Source organism: Abramis brama (genome assembly GCF_963993115.1).
Source record: "Abramis brama genome assembly, chromosome: 13".
Lineage (NCBI taxonomy): Eukaryota > Metazoa > Chordata > Actinopteri > Cypriniformes > Leuciscidae > Abramis > Abramis brama.
Genome location: NC_139975.1, coordinates 32,345,165 through 32,365,598, shown reverse-complemented (window position 1 = coordinate 32,365,598; position 20,434 = coordinate 32,345,165). Strand labels below are relative to the sequence as shown.

General features: G+C 38.7%; 1 protein-coding gene across 2 annotated transcripts in view; it reads right to left on the bottom strand.

Annotated features, from left to right (window-relative positions):
- Positions 1–20,434, bottom strand: part of thoc2 (THO complex 2) — a 97,152-nt gene that overhangs the window by 46,220 nt on the left and 30,498 nt on the right. For both annotated transcript variants that reach the window (XM_084133740.1, XM_084133741.1), the window contains exons 11-16: positions 19,885–20,057; positions 18,573–18,768; positions 17,845–17,883; positions 16,878–17,008; positions 14,226–14,327; positions 3,147–3,231 (exon numbers count right to left, since the gene is read on the bottom strand). In XM_084133740.1, the coding sequence (XP_083989866.1) occupies positions 3,147–3,231; positions 14,226–14,327; positions 16,878–17,008; positions 17,845–17,883; positions 18,573–18,768; positions 19,885–20,057 (726 nt within the window). The remainder of the gene's footprint in view (positions 1–3,146; positions 3,232–14,225; positions 14,328–16,877; positions 17,009–17,844; positions 17,884–18,572; positions 18,769–19,884; positions 20,058–20,434) is intronic.

Below are 20,434 nucleotides of genomic sequence, written 5' to 3'. Positions count from 1 at the left end.
TATATATATATATATATATATATATATATATATATATATATATATATATATATATATATTATATTATATTATATATTATATAATATTATATATTAAGCGGTCCGTTCAGACCGCAAGCGCGTATTTTTTTTCGGCGTGCATGTTAATCAATGAGTGCATTCACAACGGGAGCAGGAGCAGCGCGTGAGCGTCAAGCAGGAGCGTCGCGAGCAGTGAAGCGCGTGTTTCGGCGCCGAGTCCATTTGCTGCACTGCTCACGCTCAATTAAAGGGAAAGCACACTTTTGATGGACAAAATAGCCTAAATAGGGTTTCACCAAAAAAGTGCCCAAAATGCACAGACTTTGCGTGTTTTAACAAGAACTAGAGTAGGCTATGTCAGAAAAGAAAACGAAGACTAATATTTATAGAAAATGTACCCATTTAAACTTGTTTTATTATTCAGTTTGTACAAGTGATTGCAATAGGCCTGTGTGTGTGTGCTTTGAGAAATATCTTTATACTGCAAGGCTATATTATTTTATTTTTTATTTATATATTATTTTATTGCCATTCCCTGTTTTCATACAGACCTTTAGTTTGTTAAATACATATATAAAAAAATATTGGATATTGAATGTGAAAAGGAAATGGTTCTTCCATAACACTGCACTTTAGATGTGTGTGAACTATGCAAATTGTAAAATGTTCTATTACAGAAAAGATATAAAATAAATATTTGTGTGTGCTGTAAAGTGGTTAGAAAAAATGAAATCGGAATCGGCTAAAATCGGTATCGGCAGGTCAAACTTAATGAAAAATCGGAATCGGCCCAGAAAATTGTAATCGGTGCATCTCTAATATATATATATATATATATATATATATATATATATATATATATATATAGGCGCCAAGTTCAAAGCAAAACATAGCTGGGAGCATCAAAACAACTGCAACAATGAGCAATTAAAGACATATTAAGATAATTTTAGGCAAAATGCCTGAAAAATTAAATACAATCAGTAGTAATTTGATTTAATGGTTTATCACTTTTGACCAATAGGTGGCGTTTTGGCCAAATTGATGTGGTGTGGTCAGAGTAAGGTGCCAATGAACATGCAAAGTTTGGTGTCAATATGCCAAAGCATTGCAGAGATACAACCTTAAAATCATTTTGGCATCATGCCATCAACTTTTGTCTATCGACACGAAATCCATGAAATGTTGTCGGCACAGCCTGAAGATGACCTGACTCAAATTTAGAGAAAATCGGACAAACGGTCTAGGAGTTGTTCGAAAAATTGGTTTTGAAAATAAATTAAAATGGTGGACAGGAAGTTCAGCAGACTACGGCACAATTGGTATCCATTAGGGATGTCCCGATCCGATCCACGTCACCGGAATCGTGCCGAATACTGGCCCAGAACGCAAGATCAGATATCGGAGGGGAGAAAAAAATATGATCCGATACCTATTAGGGATGGAATGGTACATGTATTCGTATTGAACCGAAACGGTACGTGCGTCACGGTTCGGTGCATGGATTTACACGGAGAATACACGGTATAAAATAAATCAAACTCGCATGCACATTAATTAATGTAATGCGGAACCACTGTTAGATACGCGCATAGACATATGCGGGTTCTTTAGGGACACCTAATCTGTAGCCCCGCCTTAGCTCTGAATGCGCGTCTATCTGCTTTTGTCAAACTGTAAACTCGTCAAACCGCTCCACAAAGACTAGCGAGACCTATGGGAAGGACGTGATGACAAAAGCAAAAAATTATCATAAGAATGAGCATTAGAGTCTGTAAGAGGGCAAGTCAAGAATGTCACGCATTTGTGCTCCAAATTGGTTTCCGGACACTCTCTAGCGGCAGAGCCAAACCATTTAAAGAAATGACATTTAACGTCCATTAAGAATGTCAGAATATATTGATCTGAAATATAGCAAATTAATTTTAAATTCATTCAGGTACAATTACCAAACATATCTCAAGGTCTTTTGAATAAAGGCTGGCAGTCTTTCATTATCAGCTGTTGTTGTGGACTATATACTGGAGAAGTATTTGTTCTCCATTTGAGTGAGATGTTTTTATGTGGCTAATTGAGCAAAGTGCTTCCATATATTTTATTATTAGTAGTAGTAGCATTAGTTCAAGAATAAAATAAAAATATCGGATTGATATCGGTATCGGCAAATAGCCAAAGCTGCGGCATCGGTATCGGAAGTGAAAAAGTGGTATCGGGACATCCCTAGTATCCATGTTCTCGGCATGACCCAAGGACTCTCTTAAGACCACTTTCATTACAGGCTAATTTAATCAAAAGTTATTAGCATTTTTGGAAATGTCATTATAAATTTTGACCATCAATAAGTGATGCCCCTCTTTGCGCAGAACACTAATTATGTTTCCTAAGCATATGGCATAATGCATTGCACAATTAGACCAGGGACATTTATTCATTCAATCCATTCTGATTTCATTTTCAACTATGGCAAGTGTTTGTCAGTTCAGTGGCAGCAGCATCAGTCAGTGGTGTGTGTCTCTCTCTCCCTCTCTGTTCATAAATTGAGGAAAGGCATAAGAAAAACGCAGTCCTCCGCCAGTGATTGAATAACAGCCTTCGTCAGAGCTGATCTTTTATTTCACCACTGAATCTTCTGAATTTCCTCAGAAATGCTAATGAACTCAAAAGGCTTGCCAACGTCAGCCACTTCCAAATCTTTTCTTCTCAGTGTACGAGCGCAGAACTCGTCGAGTCTCTCATCGCTGAAGACGTGCACAGCATGAACAGTGGCAGCAGAACAAGACTTCTTCAGAACTAACCCAGCAGAAAGAAGCTTCCTGATGAAAACTTTCTGGCACACATGAGGATCAGTCAGCCGTGGTCGGCCCCGTCATAAATTTCTTACATTAGATGGGAGATGCATGCGATTACCGTTAGCCTTCTGACTGATACAGACTAAATTTAGCCTCGTGTTCAATGCTTTTATTCTGATGTTGGACATTAGCCCACTGGTCTGAGCTCATATACATGCTTTTTAATCTCAGGCGCAATGAAAATTGATGGCACACTGCAGATTATAAAGGAGCCCCGTAAAAGCCTGTCATTAGTCTAGCGGACCATTATGGCCGTCACAAGCAATAAAATACTCACATAATCAAAGAGAATGGTGGGGTTACTGTGGCTTAACTTTCCGATCTGCCTTCCTGAGGGCTTCACATTCTCCTTAGTCAGCCGCCTGGGGAAGGAAATCACAGAGAAGAATGAGAAACAGTGGCAGAGAAACACCAAGCGGGGATAATTATTAACTCACACGCTCACCGTTGGCTAAAGGCATACCTATAAATTGGCTAAACTAACTTATCAGCCAACATTTAGCTAATAATTGTGTCCACTTATCCGTTTAAAAGGGTCATGACATGAGAAAATCAAATTTGCCTTGATCATTTGACATATTAGAGGTCTTTACATCATTAAAACATCCTGCATGTTTCAGAGCTTAAATCATCCTCATTATAAACAAAGCATTTAATCAAGCTCCAAAAACGTCTCGTTTGGATAATGTTGGATTTGTGACATCACATTTGCATATGAACGCCTCCAGAGCAAGACATCGGCAAATAGTTATACATCACAGCATAAGCCCGGCCCACTGGCGTTCAGTCGCTTAACGGCTGACGTTCATCAAAAGCAAACAGAAGCCATTACAATGACTGACGCTGTCTACACTGATACAGTATACAGATGTGTGTTCGGTTTCTGACGCACTCCACGCGCTCGAGTCTGTTGATACTGTTTCCTATACAATGACGTTAGCCAATCATAACAATGGCTGTTTACTGACAAGTCTTAAAGGAGCCGCGCCTTAAAAATTGATCATTTCAGACAGAGGGTCAGAATTAATGTTGAAAATAATCGTTTTTATATTTGCATCAGTTTCTTTTTCATTTTGTGCAAAACACTTTATTAACATAAGTGAACCTCAAGGAGAACATTAAAAAAAATATATGTCTAACAAAACTGTGACAGTGCTAAAACAGCACAAATATAACATCCTGACAAAGCATGGTGTTTTCAAATAACTGTGCAAAAGCAATATCTTTATAGCCGTCATTAAAACACACATCTTTCAAATTTAAAGGCATTATTAATGACGGGCACTTTCAAAACACTGCATCATGAAGCTTTGAAACCTTTATTGATCTTTGGTTTCGAATCAGTGGTTTAAAGCTTGTAGCAAACTCACCAAGTCAGGTGATTTCAGCAACAACAAAGCTTTGTAATATCAATGTTTTAAGCCTTGGTTTGAAAACATTTCAAAATTCTGATGGTTCCCCATAGAGCTGCGTGATTAATCGTTAAAGATTGCAATCTCGATTCAAACACCCACGTAAACGTATTCCTTCCCTAATATTGATTTGTCTATGTCTACGATCACACCGGAAACATTAAAATCTGCGTTTGAAACAGGCATGAAACGGCTTCTAACCCTAAGCCTGTTTTTATAATAATTCAAATTATCATAGAAGTACTGAGATAAAAGCTAAAAGATTAAATTAAGCAAAAGATTAAGTTCGGATACACTTGATTTCTACGGTAGCGATCAAAATGGAACAAATCACCTTTTGAAAGCATCAATTGCATTGTTACACCAGTAGGTGGCGACATGTGACTGTTATCTGTTCAAGATATTTGTTCAAAAATGCTGATTCATCCAGTAATGAAACATTCAAACTGATATTAGTTAGTTCAAATGAATTTATTATTTTTTAAATAGACTGCAGCAATAGCCATTTTGTCAGAACCTCTAGTAAATTACATGTTATTTTGTTTGTTCAGAATCGTGATCTCCATAAAAATAAAAATAAAAAAAAATTCATGATTCTCATTTTATCCAGATTCGCGCAGCTCTAGTTCACCGCTAGTTGATCTGGTGAACACATGAACGAGTGTCTAATGGCTTTAACTGATCTCAGGTCAGTGTTATAAATGTAGATTCTGTTTTAATTACCTTAACGATTTTAATACTTATTTGTGTTTAATACAAAATGGGCCTATTTTGACAAGATCTGCCTAAAAACCTGTTCATATTAAGACCAAAACCGTATCAAATACGTGGGGTTTATTATTGCTGGAAACTTGGTTTAGACATTAAATATCTAACAACTAGTGAACACGGCTGCCCAGTGCTGTGGTTCTTGCATAGATTATAATTTTCACGGCATGACAAGCGACAGACGGGTGTCTCTGCGGCGTTATCAGAGAGAGTGGACTGCTGTCCGAGTCCCGTCTCGTTCATGTTTCATGAGTCTGTGCTGATTTCTTCTCACACACACGCCAGCAGGCGCGCGATGGACTGTCACGTGAAGCGCAGCGCCTCTCGGGCTGTTCTTTATAACGCTGTTAATTGTGAGCGCAGGGGGCCGTGTTTTCCTGCAGACCTGCTTTGTTTGAAGGGTGGCACAAAAGGGCCAATTAAAAAGTCAATTAATAAAGTAGCTGGGGGAAAGAAAAACACACACACACACACACACACACACACAGTGAAGGAGGGCACAGAGCCAGCACTGGCATTGTGGAGTTTCAATTTGAGCTGGTGAGCTGACAGAACCTGCTGACTGCTCAGCCATGACGGTGTCATTGGTCTTCATAAGGGTGTGTGTGTGTGTGTGTGTGTGTGTGTGTGTGTGTGTGTGTGTGTGTGTGTGCCACGCATTCCCCACGTCACATCAGGTGGACTAATTGGTTTGCTTAACCTTCAGAGCACAAGGAACAAGCTCTAATGACATCTCCTGATACCCAGCAGTCTGATAAAGCTCACATGAATCACAGGGCATCAGTTGCCACACTACAAACATGTTAGATACATATTAAAGGCCCCGATACACTACAAGCCAAATCGACAAATGAACTGGTGTAATTTCAGGCCAAGTTCGCTGTGTGTTCATTTCGGGAGTTCGAAACAGCTTGCTAAAGTAAACTTTCCAGAAATGTTCACTCCGGCTGGAAAACGCCACTGAACTCCCATTGGTCTGTGGTGATTGTGTGTGTGTGAACCGGTGTGTGTAGCTCTAAAGCTCCGCCTTCATTTTTTTCTGTTCAATTCGTCAAGGTCAGACACAAGTAAATACATTAACTAGGGATGCACAGATATGAAAACTTCGGCTGATACTGATAACTCTTTATATTTGAAAGCCGATATCCGATATATTGGCCGATAAATCTAAATTCAAATTTGTATATCATCTTTGAGAGTCTGATTACAAAAAAGTCTCATCATGTCCCAATCACACAATTATAATGTTCTCATAATAATTGTATGTAGCCTATATGTCAGCCCTGCATGTTGCATACTGTATTTGTGATTCCAATCATATTTCAAGCAATTAAAAACAATCATGATGAACAGTGCGCATCTGAAGTGTCTCAGCTGAAGGAAATAATACAGTATTTATCGGCTTTAATACATCAGCCAAATTTTCTCATCAGGTCGATAACATTAAAAATGAACATAACGCCCGATACCGAGATGGTGGCCGATATATCGTGCATCCCTAACATGAACACACTGGAGAGCTGCTTAATGGTAGAACTTGAAGTTGTAATTCTAATCAAAAGCGACACTGACACCGTTTTTCGTGTTTAATACTGTAAAGCTGCTTGTTTTACAGCAAACTACTGTATAAAGTGGCATATAAACGAACACCTAATCTTACATAACGTTTGGAAAGGCTGAAGTGAATTGCAAGGTCAACCATGGGCTTGGATGTGCAGGACACGGGCGGCAAGAACCCCAGGTTTTTGCTCGATGTTGCAGTTTCTCTGCCATGTCAGTGTTTTTCCTCTGCCAACCGCTCTAAGAAGACATTATTTATGCTGTTTGGAAAGCAATCAGATATTATATTAGATAAACGAAACTCACTGACAGACGGCCTCTTTCAAATGCCCGTGTGCACTTCTTGAGTTTGCTGTAAAGAGCGCCTGCAGCACGAGGCTGAACAGATTTCCGGGTAAGCGTTTAGATTAATTTCGCATCATGAAAGCAATTTGAGATGCAAGTGCATTAAACCAAAGTCAGTTATGTCTGAAGGGGTTAAACCGACAGAACATCTGAAATGTCAGAACAGATCTGTGCATTAGTGTGAACGCAGACTAGAGATAACCCGCGGCATATGATGTCATCGGTGATAATCGAACAGCAATAATGTTAAGAAGAAAAACTCAATGCACTTGCCTGGAAACTTAAAGCTACACTGTGTAGGATTTTCTCCCATCTAGCAGTGAAATTGTTTATGACTACCAACTGAATATTACTTTCTAGCCCCTCCCATTCCGAGGGCGTTTTAACTCCTACTAGGGCTGTCACTTTTGAGAAAAATCAAATTCGAACGGATATCAAACATCAAGCAATGTATTCGAATATCTACGAGTAAAATGTAAAATGAAGTTAAACGAACAACCTCGATTCATCAGGAAACGCCACATGGTTGCTGAATTTCACTGCGCTTCATGAAGAGTTTTTCTTTTGCGTGAAAAAGCCGCTCGCCGGAGATGTGTTAAAAGATAGCGGAGTGCATTCATGATTATTAGGCTACCGGTATAATAATCCTCCTGGCGCCGGGTCTGAGTGAGTAATGTAGCCTACTCTCTTACCTTTGCTCTTTGATTAACATTAATGACACTTTAAGACCAGCCGCTGCTGACAGAGACGCGATCTGACACGCGTCGCATTTTCTCACATCTCTACGTTCATTTAAGACTTTATTTAAATAATTTAAGACTACTCTTATGAGGACACTCGACAAAATGGACATTTGGCATAATGTGCGTGTTGTGGTTTGTTCAAGCACGAAAGAGAACTCGATACTGACACGCGTCTTTTCTGTGGGTCGTGTGTGTGTGTGTGTGTGTGTGTGTGTGTGTGTGTGTGTGTGTGTGTGTGTGTGTGTGTGTGTGTAATAGGCAGGAATTACAGCGCGGTCTCTTTAGTCTTGTCGTTATCTTCCATTTTCAAAACAAGCTGGCTATTGGCTATTATTCGCTTGATTTGGTCATGGGCCTACGCTACAATACGTTTAGAGTGCCCGCTACTGGATGAGATGGCAAACAATAAAATAAAAAGCAAACAGTCTAATCATAGACTGTAAAAAATGCGCAAAACATGGCACTTTAAAAACCGGATAGTTTATTTATAGTTCGATTTTGGATATTTCACATCATGTTCGAATGCATATTCGAATATCGAATAAAAAGTGAGAGCCCTAACTCCTACGGTGGCCGTATTACTTCAAATCTGCCGGCAGTCGCGAGTAATCTCCCCCTCGCATTCGTCACAGTGCCAATGAGTGTCAAAACGTGAAAGGCGAAGCTTGAATTTCCAGGTATTGTCCCTCTTTGGCTAATGTATTTTCAAGATGGAGGCGCAACATGGCCGCCACCATTCGAGCGACTCGCTCTTATGTATTCAAAACGGCAGATTCTACGCTTACGAGAATACTTCATTAGTTGGTAGAAGTAATTACACATTAATGAGCACATATCATTTTGAAAGAACAAAGTGTTTTTTGCTAAGAATCAACTTAAAAAATTACACAGTTTAGCTTTAAGACACTTACAGCACTTTTAGATGCTTAAGGCAGACTTTGTTTATTACTTGTAATGTTTCTTTATTCTTACCGTCAATTTGCTTAAGTGTTTTGAAGCTATTTCTAGAAAACTACTGAAATTAAAAAAATTAATTAAAGTATTATTCTTATTTTTTTAAAGTACTTATTAAATTAATTTAATTCATGAAATACTTTTAGTAGTTACAGTATTTCATTAATTTAAATACAGATTCGGATCAACTCCAGAATCGTAATTGGATTAAATCACGAGGTACCTTACGATTCCCAACACTATTTTTTTTTTTTTAAGAAAAAAAAAAAAAAAAAATCACTTCATGTTTTTTCCATCACACTGTAAATGGAGGGCCAAGTCAAGCGCATTGCATTGTGGTCCCCATTGTGCACAGTGTGCTGTGGATGTGCGTTTCTCTGGCTGTCGTCCAATGTACGTTCTGAAGTATGTTCTGGTGAACTGAACACAGTATGAACGCAGTGAGCTCTCAGATGAAACACTAATGGAGATTTCGGGAGTGTGTGTGTCTCCTGACGTCCTGCTGAATGAAGAGCTACTCCTCTGTATGTATGCCTCAGTGCTCACAGATCCTCCGCAGCACTGCACTGCAGTCTCACACACACACACCTCCTACGACACACTCAACTGATGTCTGCCAGCCCGTCTCACAGCACAGACACACAGTCATGGAGGGCCACTGCATGCTAAAAATTCTCCAATTTGGTCAGATTTAACAAAAAGAAATAAAAATGCTTAATGTTAAATAAAGCATTTAAATCTGTGTGAACTGGAAGTTGCAACCGACTATTTCAGTGACGCATTTTCAGAGTGAAAGAATATTGAATGAGGAAAAAAGAGGGTGTGGCTTGTTTTTCCCCACTGTGAACTGATTGGATCTGGAAAAGCCGGCGTTTCATTGGACTTGCTCTCGGCAGACTGGCGGCTGGAGGGGATTTTCTACTGGTTCTGCCCAAGATGACGTCATCAGTGAAGGGGTCCATTTTGATTTAATGCCACAAATACCAAAATACTTCTGATATTCATCTAATTGGGTATATTAAATAAAATTACTTCATTGGTACAAAACTTGGTAAAGGTTTTGGCACTTGCTGTGTGAACACACACACACACAAAAAGAAATTCACACTTACATTTAATTAGTCAGATCTGTACGCAAGCGTCAATGCCTTGAACACACTTATTAGCCTGGAAATCCAGACCTAAATCTGAAAGATTAATGGTCTGGCATCGACTAATGAAAATCGGCCAGCTCGAGGGGCCAAAGGTTTTTTCAAAAGGGGCCAAAAAAGGGGCCATTTGAAAATCTCACTGCACGCAATTGGATAACACTACGACCAATCACAACAAGCCCCATACGCTTAGCTACCAGCGGAGTAGATTACACTCTTGCCGTATCCGGTCGGCAAAACAGCAAAAACGTCCTTCTTGCAAAGGAACGATTCGAGTGCCGTCTTCTGTTCCTCTTTTAGAGAAAAAGCCAAGTCTAACTCGTTCATTGTAGCGGCCAAAGCCGTTTCAAACAACTGGTGTTCATCCATCGCCATCTTGCAATGTTCACTAATGACTTCGACGTCGCAGCGCTGTCGTCTTCTGTTTATCTCGCCTCTGGCCTGCCTATATCAGATAACCCGATGTGATTGGTGCAGCTCGGATACAAGGGCATATTTAATGAGCATCATTACTCGACATAACAAATTCAACTTGTGCTCTCGCGAGAACTCTGGGTTTCCAGGGTACACACTTACATTGTTAGCAGTCAAAAAATGACATGACTGGGAAACTAATGTCATCTCTTGGAAGCGTTTGGTCCTTCGCACAAACAAATTCTTGCTGAAAGCTAATTATTTGAGATATCAAATCCAAATTTTGAACACAGCTTGTTTAGATTTACGGGTATGATTTTCTCACAAAAAACAATCAGTACGTACAAAAAGTAAATAAATATTCCCATTTTTAAAAAGCAGGATTAATTGTATGGTGTCACTTGTAAGGCCTAACCTTAGTCTGGTAATATTCATGAGTTTGAAATGAACAGGCAAAAACTCAAAACTACTTGAACAAGCTACAAACCGCATCCAATGAGAGAGACTAAACGGTTGAGAGCAGCTCTGACACGGGCGTCTGACAGGTGACCTTGAGCTTCCCGCTCTTTCTCCCTGAACACTTCTGACATGTTTAGCCTCAGCTCATTCTCCACTCTCTCCCTCTCCATCCAATTATCGGCCAAAATATCATCATTTATTCAACACATTTGAAAAGAAAGCAAAGAATCTGATACAGCAATTCTGCAAACCCTTTCATAGAGCTCATCTATATGCACAGGGGACTGACACACACACACACACACACAGGGCATCATAAACGTTGTTCAAGGAGAACTGCCGCTAAAGTTGTACCGCTCAGTGTCATAAACCTACGCAGTCTAAGGGTAATGGTTGAGGTTCAGAGGTGAAAACGCCAAAAAATAAACATCCATTTAAAATATCTATTTGTAAAATGTAAGACCACCTATCACGAGCTCTAAGGTTGTTAAATTATGGTTTTTGTTCCTATAAAAAAACAAATCAAAGTGATTTCATATCTAAAAGTGACAAATTTAACATGCTATATAAAAATATCTGTGAGCTAAAACTTCACACACACTCTGGGCCAGGGACATCAGAAAATGATTCTACATCTTGTGAAAAGAAGAAATACGGCTGTAATGTTAGAAGATGGCGAGCCCAAAAAGAAAAAATGCTAAGTGTGAAAGTAAAAAGCTTACCAATGGTCCTAAAAGCGGCCGCTTCGCCAGGCAAGTGTGTGTCAGTATGTAGCCGAAAAAAGAAATGAGGAGCTGCCCATGACCAGAGCCATCATGCAGCTGAAGGTTTAAAGGGGACCTATTATGCCCCTTTTCACAAGATGTAAAATAAGTCTCTGATGTCCCCAGAGTGTGTATGTGAAGTTTTAGCTCAAAATACCCAACAGAATTTTATTTACAGCTCGTTTAAATCATCATTTTTGGGGTCTGTGAAAAACGCACTGTTTTAGTGCTTCTCCTTTAATGCTAATGAGCTGCTGGTTCACGGCACAGGGGGCGGAGCCTAAGCAGCCGCGATCAGAGCCAGAAGAGGGAAGATGATAATAAAACAGACAGTCACAGTAATGGTGTTCATTTCGACCGTAAAAATGCCTACAGAGTCAGAGAATATATGCTGTATGGAGTTGGAACAGGTATAGTGTAGTTTAATTACGATTATAACCTATTTGGCATTGCTTGTATACACTATTAATGCAAGCCTGCTGTAGGACTCCGTCTGACGATCTGAATTGTCTGAATGATGACACAGAATATACTGATGAGTTTAATAAAGTTTACTGTATGTCACACAAAAGATGAAGCATCAGTTTTTCTTCAGAAAATCACTGTTAGAGCTGAGTAAACAGTATAAGAAGTGCATAAGTAACTTACATAAATTTCTGTAGAGTTAAGGGAGCATTTTCTTTGAAAACAAAATGAATCCACCTCGTCTTCAGTGGCTGGCAGATTTCAAGAGTAAATAGAGAGAGCTATGTGAATGAATACATCCAGCTACAACACCTTCAACGCTTCTCGTGAGTGCATTGCTGCAGCAATGGCTGATGTGTAAACTCGCAGTGAACTCGATCAGGGCGGGTCTAAGTTATAACGGCAGTGTCAGTCAACACTCGGGGGCGGGGCCTGTGGCTTTAGTGATGTCACTAAAGCCACATTCTGAAAACGGGTCGTTTGGAGAGACTGCTTATGATTTATGGGGATTTAAAAAAAAGGAGTGAGTGGATTTTTATCACTGTAGGGTGGTTGTGTACACACACTGCCAACACACATTTATGTCCAAACACCATACAAAAGTGAATTTTGCATAATAGGTCCCCTTTAAAGCCAGCCTAGGCCGGTGCAGAAGAATGAATGGATTAGCATTAGCCTACACTGCAGCAGAACAAGTATTGCCCATCTTTTGCTTCAGGGAGAAACTGCTGTCTTTCAGCGCTACGTGATCGCTGTGTTTATTGCACTACTATGTTATGTCATCTAGCCTGTGTTTTCTCTCTCTCAGACAGATTTCAAGACTACAATAAGATTTCACTTCACTGTTAACTGAAATGTTGGTGGGCTACATGTTTTTCACTATGAGATGGAAAGCTAGCCTGGCAAGCCAGACCTACATCAAGATGTTAGGTCTGGAAACTCACCATAGACACGGCTCAATCCGAGGGGCGGGATAAACGGCTGTCTTTCAAATTCACTCTGCACGCAATAGGACAGCGCTTAAACCAACCAGAGCGTTTTCCCAACAGCAGAGCTTAGTTGATAGATTCAACTTTTGGCCGGCAAAACGATGAACACATCTTCCTTTTTTTAAGAATGACTTCAGTGCCGTTCTTTGCTCTTTTCTCAAAGAAAAACTTAACTCCAAGTCCTCCAGAGTCGTGGCCAAAGCCGATTCGAAAGACCGTTGTTCTCCATCAGCAGCTGCCATTCTTTGTTTTCAAGTGGCAGCCGTCGCAACTCTGTCGTCATATGTTAAGCCCGCCCCCGCCTACTCTATACACGACGTGATTGGCCTGACCCAGTTTAGGTTTTTGCAGCTAGAAGGTCTATTGAGAGTTGCTAGACCCACCTGGCTGCGAAATACATTTTGCTGCCGCTAGGGTGCGTCTAGATTTCTAGGCTAATGGAAAGCCTAAATGTTCTTAAATTCAGATGGACTACGGGTTATTTGTATGGTACGCCACAGTGTGTTTATTTTTAAATGTTATTGTTGGTACATTTTAACCAATATTTGCCATACTTTCAATACAAAAAAATAAAATATGAAAAATGTGCAATATGTAAAATTATTTTCAAATATAAATCAGGGTTGTCATATTTGAAATTAAATTAAAGTGCATATAACAAGCAGAGCATATATTTCTTTAATTTAATCGCAGCCTTTGTGAATTCACAACAGCACTACTTTATGTTACTATTGTTAAACTGTTTTAATATATCATGCAGTCTTAGAAAACAGTCTGACGTGAAATATCATTATTAAACAACTTTTCTACATTATGTTTTGAAATGTAATTTATTCCTGTCTTCAGTGTCACATGATCCTTCAGGAATCATTCTAATAGGCTGATTTTCTGCTCAAGAATTTCTTATTATTATCAATGTTGAAAACAAGTTGTGCGGCTACAAATTATGGAAACTAATAAAAACAAATTCAGGATTCTTTGACAAACAGAAAGGTTAAAAAGAACAGCCTTTATCTGAATGTATTAGCATTTATTTTCCTTTACAACACTGTGAATGTATTTTCTGTGACATCTGATCAAATTCATGCATATTTGCTAAATAAAAGCGTCATATCTTAGCATTATAACAGTAGTTTAGGAGACTGAAAAACCAGACCGTCACAGCTTTACGACCATCCTCTCAACATTAGCATGTTCAGTGAACAAGATAATGAAGACTGAATTCAAAACTCCATGTGATTTTAATCCTGAAAATCCTTTAAAACTAGGAACGCCTCAGTTTCAGGGTTATATTGCAGAGCTGATCTAGATTGCGCTAGAAAGTAAACTTACTTCATGATGTATTTGGCTCTGTCCACCGTCTGAGCCTTGATCTTCACCAGGAGGGGGTGATTACCATACGTCTCGTTCTTCCACTGCCCATAGAGGCGATACCTAATCACACAAAACATGTGTCATAGTCATCAAGGCATTCACTGTGTGTATAAGGAGGGAATATGATGAGGGAATAGCAGTAAACATAGCCTCATATTCTTCAGCTGGTATATGACCACACATAATCATTTGATATAACGACTCCCATGATAAAACACCACAAAGTTGCACATCCACCCTCACATTTAACAGTTTCCAACACACACAGTTGGTTGAACGTCGTCCGTTGACTTTCTTACATACATACATACAAGAAATGTTATGCGTTCTGCTTGTATTGGCTTGCTTAGTCGGGGACATTTAATATTCAACAATATTATTGATCTGCATTTGACACCATTATATGAGAACTGACTGAGCTGGACGATGACATCATGGTTTTCTCCAGAGCAGCGCTATATATATATATATATATATATATATATATATATATATATATAAATTAACTAAATTAAAAACTTTTTTACAACAAAAATTAACCATCACTGAACTTACTTAAGCTGGACTGTGAGGCTATTTTCTTCTAGAAACAAACTTTGTTGCATTATTTTCCTGTAAAGCTGCTTTGAAACAATCTGTATTGTAAAAAGCGCTATAGAAATAAAGGTGATTGTCAATTGTACTTCTTGCGGTTATGAATGTTTGTACGCTGGCCTTGGACACGGCAGGTGAGTCTCGCACCGCTCAGCAGAACATGTCATCCCACAGCAACACGCATTTTATTCAGTGCTCTTCCAGTTTAACACAAAGGCAGCGCATTAATCTGCATTAACATGAATCTACATCAGGTGGACGAAACTTGCAGCGCTGCCACTACACGTGTAAATCATAAACCAGGTGACTTACATTTCAATAAAAATTGTGAATAAAACAAACATTGAACGTTATTTGACATTTGAAAAACAGCGTTGGCTATATGATCCATGGTGCGCCCGTGCTTATCAGGCTATCTGCACAATTTTAAAAGTCAAATTTAAGGCTTTTTAAGACCTTTTTAAGACATGAAGAAATCAAAATTAATACCGTACATTAGGGGTGCGCAATATTGACAAAAATATGTCTAGATATTTTCAAAGTTTTGTTGATAATAATTAAATGATATTTTACTGATTGTATTTTTGTACTGGTACCCTGGCTGGTTTAGGCCTGTTGTTGACAGAAGACTCATGAAGATATTCATATTTTTTATATTCTATGCAGTGGTCAGTTCACAGTAGTGACCGAAATTAACATTTTTATTAAGGGGCAATATTTGCCATCTTAAATTGATTTCCAGGGGCATTTTCACCCATATATGGATATTGTTTCTAAACGTATTTAGAGGTATGCATCACCTTTTATGTCAAATTCTAACATTCAAATTAAATTATATTAGAATAACACAGTACCAATGTCAAATTAAATCATTAAATTAAAATCCATCCTTGCAGTGCAGAGGTGACACAGAAGCGGCATCAAAACTGGCATTACTATATTTACACTTCATTTACAACTGCATAAAAAAGCTATTCAATATTTAAATATGAAATGATTTATAATTTTAACGTTTTAATTAAAGGATACTTTAAATATGAAACTGAAACCACCAGTAGGTGGCGGTAAGTCACTGTCTTAATAAGCGAGTTGTTGGAGTCAACGGATTTGTTCAAACGGCTGATTCATTCAGAAAAACAAGTGATTGTTCATTGAATCGTTAAAATGATTCGTTCAAAACGCGGATTTCACTAAAAAAGAAAAAAAATCTCATCGCTGTCTGTTGGACCACGGCTTCATTATGAAATTCTCGTCGGCAATATAAAGTGAAAATTGACAATATTGTGTCCAAAAAGTAACTCACAATGTTAACTTTATTGTTAATTTAACTGTTGTATAAAATAAATAGCACATTTGCAATTGTGCACAGGAAAACGGCACTCTTGCTCATGTGATATTCTAATATAACTACATATAATATAAATATAAGACAAAAACTCATTTGGGGACATCTATAAACTGACACATCACACAGTGAAAGCAAGCATGAGAGAAACGTGATGTCAGCTCGCACTCGCAGTGCAGAATTAAAAAAATAATAAGAGCCGCTAATTAGATAGTTTTAATTTCGAAAGCATATAGATAAGTCTAAGTCAAAGTGTCATCTAAAATTTAAGACCTTTCATAAATAAAAATAAGACATTTTTAAAAAAATATATAATTTTTAAGACTTTTTATGGCCTTAAATTTAAAAAATCTAATTTAAGACCTTTTAAGTCCCGCGGGGACCCTGGCTTATAGATTCGCAAACGCCACTGTAAACACTTTCCCACCCGTCATAATAAATATTAGCAGGACACTGATGTGCAACTCATAGCATGCAGATTTAGTAAACAGATTGGGTGTACAAGTGGAAGTTCAATTACTTTCATTAAGTGGCAAATGATGAAGTACGTCCACTGCAGTCCAGTGTGAACCTGCAACCTTACCAATTAGGCAATTTGCCTAATGCAATTAACTTTGTGCAATATAAGCAAATAACAGGCAGAGCCACAGGTGAAGAGAGCGGGGCCGTACCTGTGCTGGTAGGGGAAGAGTTTGAAGAAGCCCCAGATCTCCTCAGACATGCAGGCGTTGCACTCCATGAGTGAGAGAGACGGTAACAACACCTGATCAGCAATACTGAGAAAACAGCTCAGCAGAGTGTCCTGCCAGAGACACACACACACACACACACACACACGTCACGTCATGTGCATCTACACAATCAGCAGTCACTGCTTTTATCAACGGCCTGTGATAGTCATATCTGTCATATCTGGACTGTATGGAACGGTTTATGAATCTCTCAAGAGAACTTATTTGGCCATTACACGAGCACTCAGTAATCCAATACAATCACATACAAATAAATTAGAAGCTATTCAGTGTTAAAAATTATTAAGAATGTTTTTTTGGAAGAATCTATTAGGGATGCACAATATATATGCCACCATATCGGTGTCGGCCAATATACGTTCATTTTTATAGTTATCGGCCCGATGAGAAAATTTGGCCGATATATTAAAGCCGATAAATACTGTAATATTTCCTTGACCTAAGACACTTCAGATGCGCACTGTTCACTATGATGGTTTTGAATTACATGAAATATGATTGAAATCACTTAAACAATGGAAAATACAGTTAATGCAACATGCAGTGCAAGTCTGTCATATAGGCTCCATAAGATTATGAGAACATCGTTATAATCGTGTGATTGGGACATGAGACTTGTTTTTGTAATCAGGCTCTCAAAAATTTTATTAAAAAAATTTAGATTTATCGGCCAATATATCGGTTATAGGCTTTCAAATATTAAGAGTTATCGGTATCAGCCAAAATGTACATATCAGTGAATCCCTAGAATCTATTAATGGTTTAATAAACAAACAGTTTTAATTGGTGCCAAACATATCAAATACACTTTACAGTCAGCGCTTGACCTGACAAAAAAATAGCAATAAACCTTAGATAAAACTTTAGATTCCCACTTATGACTCACCGTTTTGTCCTTGATTTCTTGTCTGCTTTCAGCTTGGTACTGAGAGAGAGAGAGAGAGAGAGAGAGAGAGAGAGAGAGAGAGAGAGAGAGAGAGAGAGATACACAGACAGACAGTGATCAATAGAGGCTAGCCGACAATAAAGTGAGACCTACACAACTCACACAGGTTACATTAGAGTGAGCCGAAGGGCTAATACAGTCCTGATATAAAGCTCATCATCTCTGGGACACACCATTACATTCTCTGACTGCCAAAAAACACACAAGTGCAATTATGTAACACCACTGGAGGAAGTCCATAAGCATAATGAACAGTGGTGAGAAGTGCTGAATCATTTCTACATTTATGTGAGCTAACACTCACAACCATTGTACAGCCAATATAGAGTTGAGATATTATGATCATAATAGTGTTTTGCATGCATCACCACTAAACATCCATCCATCATCCAAACCGCTTATGCTCAGAGTCAGAGTCTAAACACTAGAAAATGTAAAAAGCATCGGGGGATAAACCACAAACATAACGTAAAGTGTAAAGATGTTTCCAAAAGTAACTTTTTTTTTTTTTAAATGAGGAAAACGTTACTGAGAACACGTTTAAATATAAAATCTCAGTCAACAATGTCTGGTTGGTATAAACAGTTCCCTCTGATTGAGGGAATAAAAAAACAAATGAATATTAAGAACTGCTGAAGATATAGTTGCATGTGTGTGTCAGTCTTCACCTCTTTCATGAAGCTCTTGCCCAGCCGCACGATCTTGGCGAACAGGATGGGGTCGTGGGACAGGTGCGGGCCCAGGTAGCACAGCATGGTGAACACATCCCTGGAGAGGTCCCCGAAGGTCTCGGCCGGACGAGGGGCCTGTTTGTTCCTCAGAGGCCTCATCAAACCCCCTTTGGCACCTTTGGGCACTGCAGCCCTGAAATACAGCACGTTCAAAGAGCTCAAGACAGCCCAGCTCAGCCATAAAGACCCGCGTCTGATTCACAGCTGTGCTTCTGTCAGCTCTGAGCCTGAGAACAGCTCACAGGAGCAGGAAGTCCCGATACACTGCCGGGAAACTCGGCTCAAAATAGCTCAAAAATACTTCGTTTTTTCCATGTTTATGTTTTTATGAAGAATAGTAATTTTAACAAAACTGTTGTGAAAATATTTAGAATGAATGTGATTTGAGTATGTTGTCTGGATTCACGTCTGTTTCAAGATGTGGAAAATGAGGACTGAATTGTGGAATGTAACAATCTAGTAATTTACTTTATGATGTGGAGTGTCACGGAATCTGGCCAAATTTGGATTGTGCACTGAATTAAATAATGAATATTAAATTCTACATGTTCAGCGGGTCTCAGTGTGAATAAGCAGTTCACATTACTGTTTTAATAACAGTAAACCTCAAAAAATTAAAGTTCAATTCAATTTGATTACCACAATTTTTGATAATAAAATTATATTAAATCATAAAACACAGAATATTTTAACAGATTGTCTGAAAAAAAAGGCCCTATCATGGTTAGTAAGTATTTAAGATGTATTAATTAAATTGATTAGATATTATTTTTCCCAAATTTCTGATTATCCATTTACATTTTTATGGTTTCTGTTTTAATGAATGAATAAAATTTTAATAGGCAAAAAAATTAAATCTATTTCATAGAGTCTTCATCACCGTAACGGTTCCCTGTTCATTTAGAGTTGAACATAACCACAAAAAAAAAAAAAAACTGATCTGTGAGTCCAAACAATTGAGTGATAAAATTGATAACACATACTTTTTTTGACTATTAAAATTAAATTCAACCATTAAAACAAAAACCAGAAAATGCAAATGGAAAATCTAGAATTTGGGGAAAAAATGTAATCGACTTCAGAGTCTTAATCACAGTAACGGATCCCTGTTCATTTAGAGTTGACCATAACCAAAACAAATGTTGGATCTGTGATGGCAGTCCGAATGATTGAGTGACAGATGACTGTAAACGAGTGCTGCTCCAGGCCCGGGACAGTAGACGTGTGTGTGTGTGTGTGTGTGTGGTACCTGCGGTAGAGCGGCTCCACGGTCAGGTGAAGCAGTCGGCACAGTGCGATGGCGATGGGTTTGTGGGAGGTGGCGTAGAAAGCGGGCATCTGATCCATGATGCTGTGCGCGTGCTGCCAGTCGCCGATCCTCAGCAGAGCCTCCAGCAGACCCAGCTTCTGGTTATCAGGAGGCTGACACGAGAGGAGGAACACGTTAGAGGAGCGCAGGACACACCTCCACACACACACACACACACACTCTTCTGAGAGGAGTCTGAGGGATTCTTATCTCCACACACATACACACACACACACACATCATCTGTGGTGTTCCTTACAGCTTACAAGTCACACTAATGCAAAGTCTAATTATCCACAACTACTGCAAAACCTGGATTTTCATATATTCAGTTGAAAGAGGATAAAGCGTTTAAACCAGGCTGGCACTAACAATGCTTTGATAATTTGAGAATTTAGTTTTTTAATCATATTTTATTCAAAGCACAAGATCACATGAAACTATATTCACAGCGCATTCTTTGCGTTTCATATAAACATGCTTTGGTTTT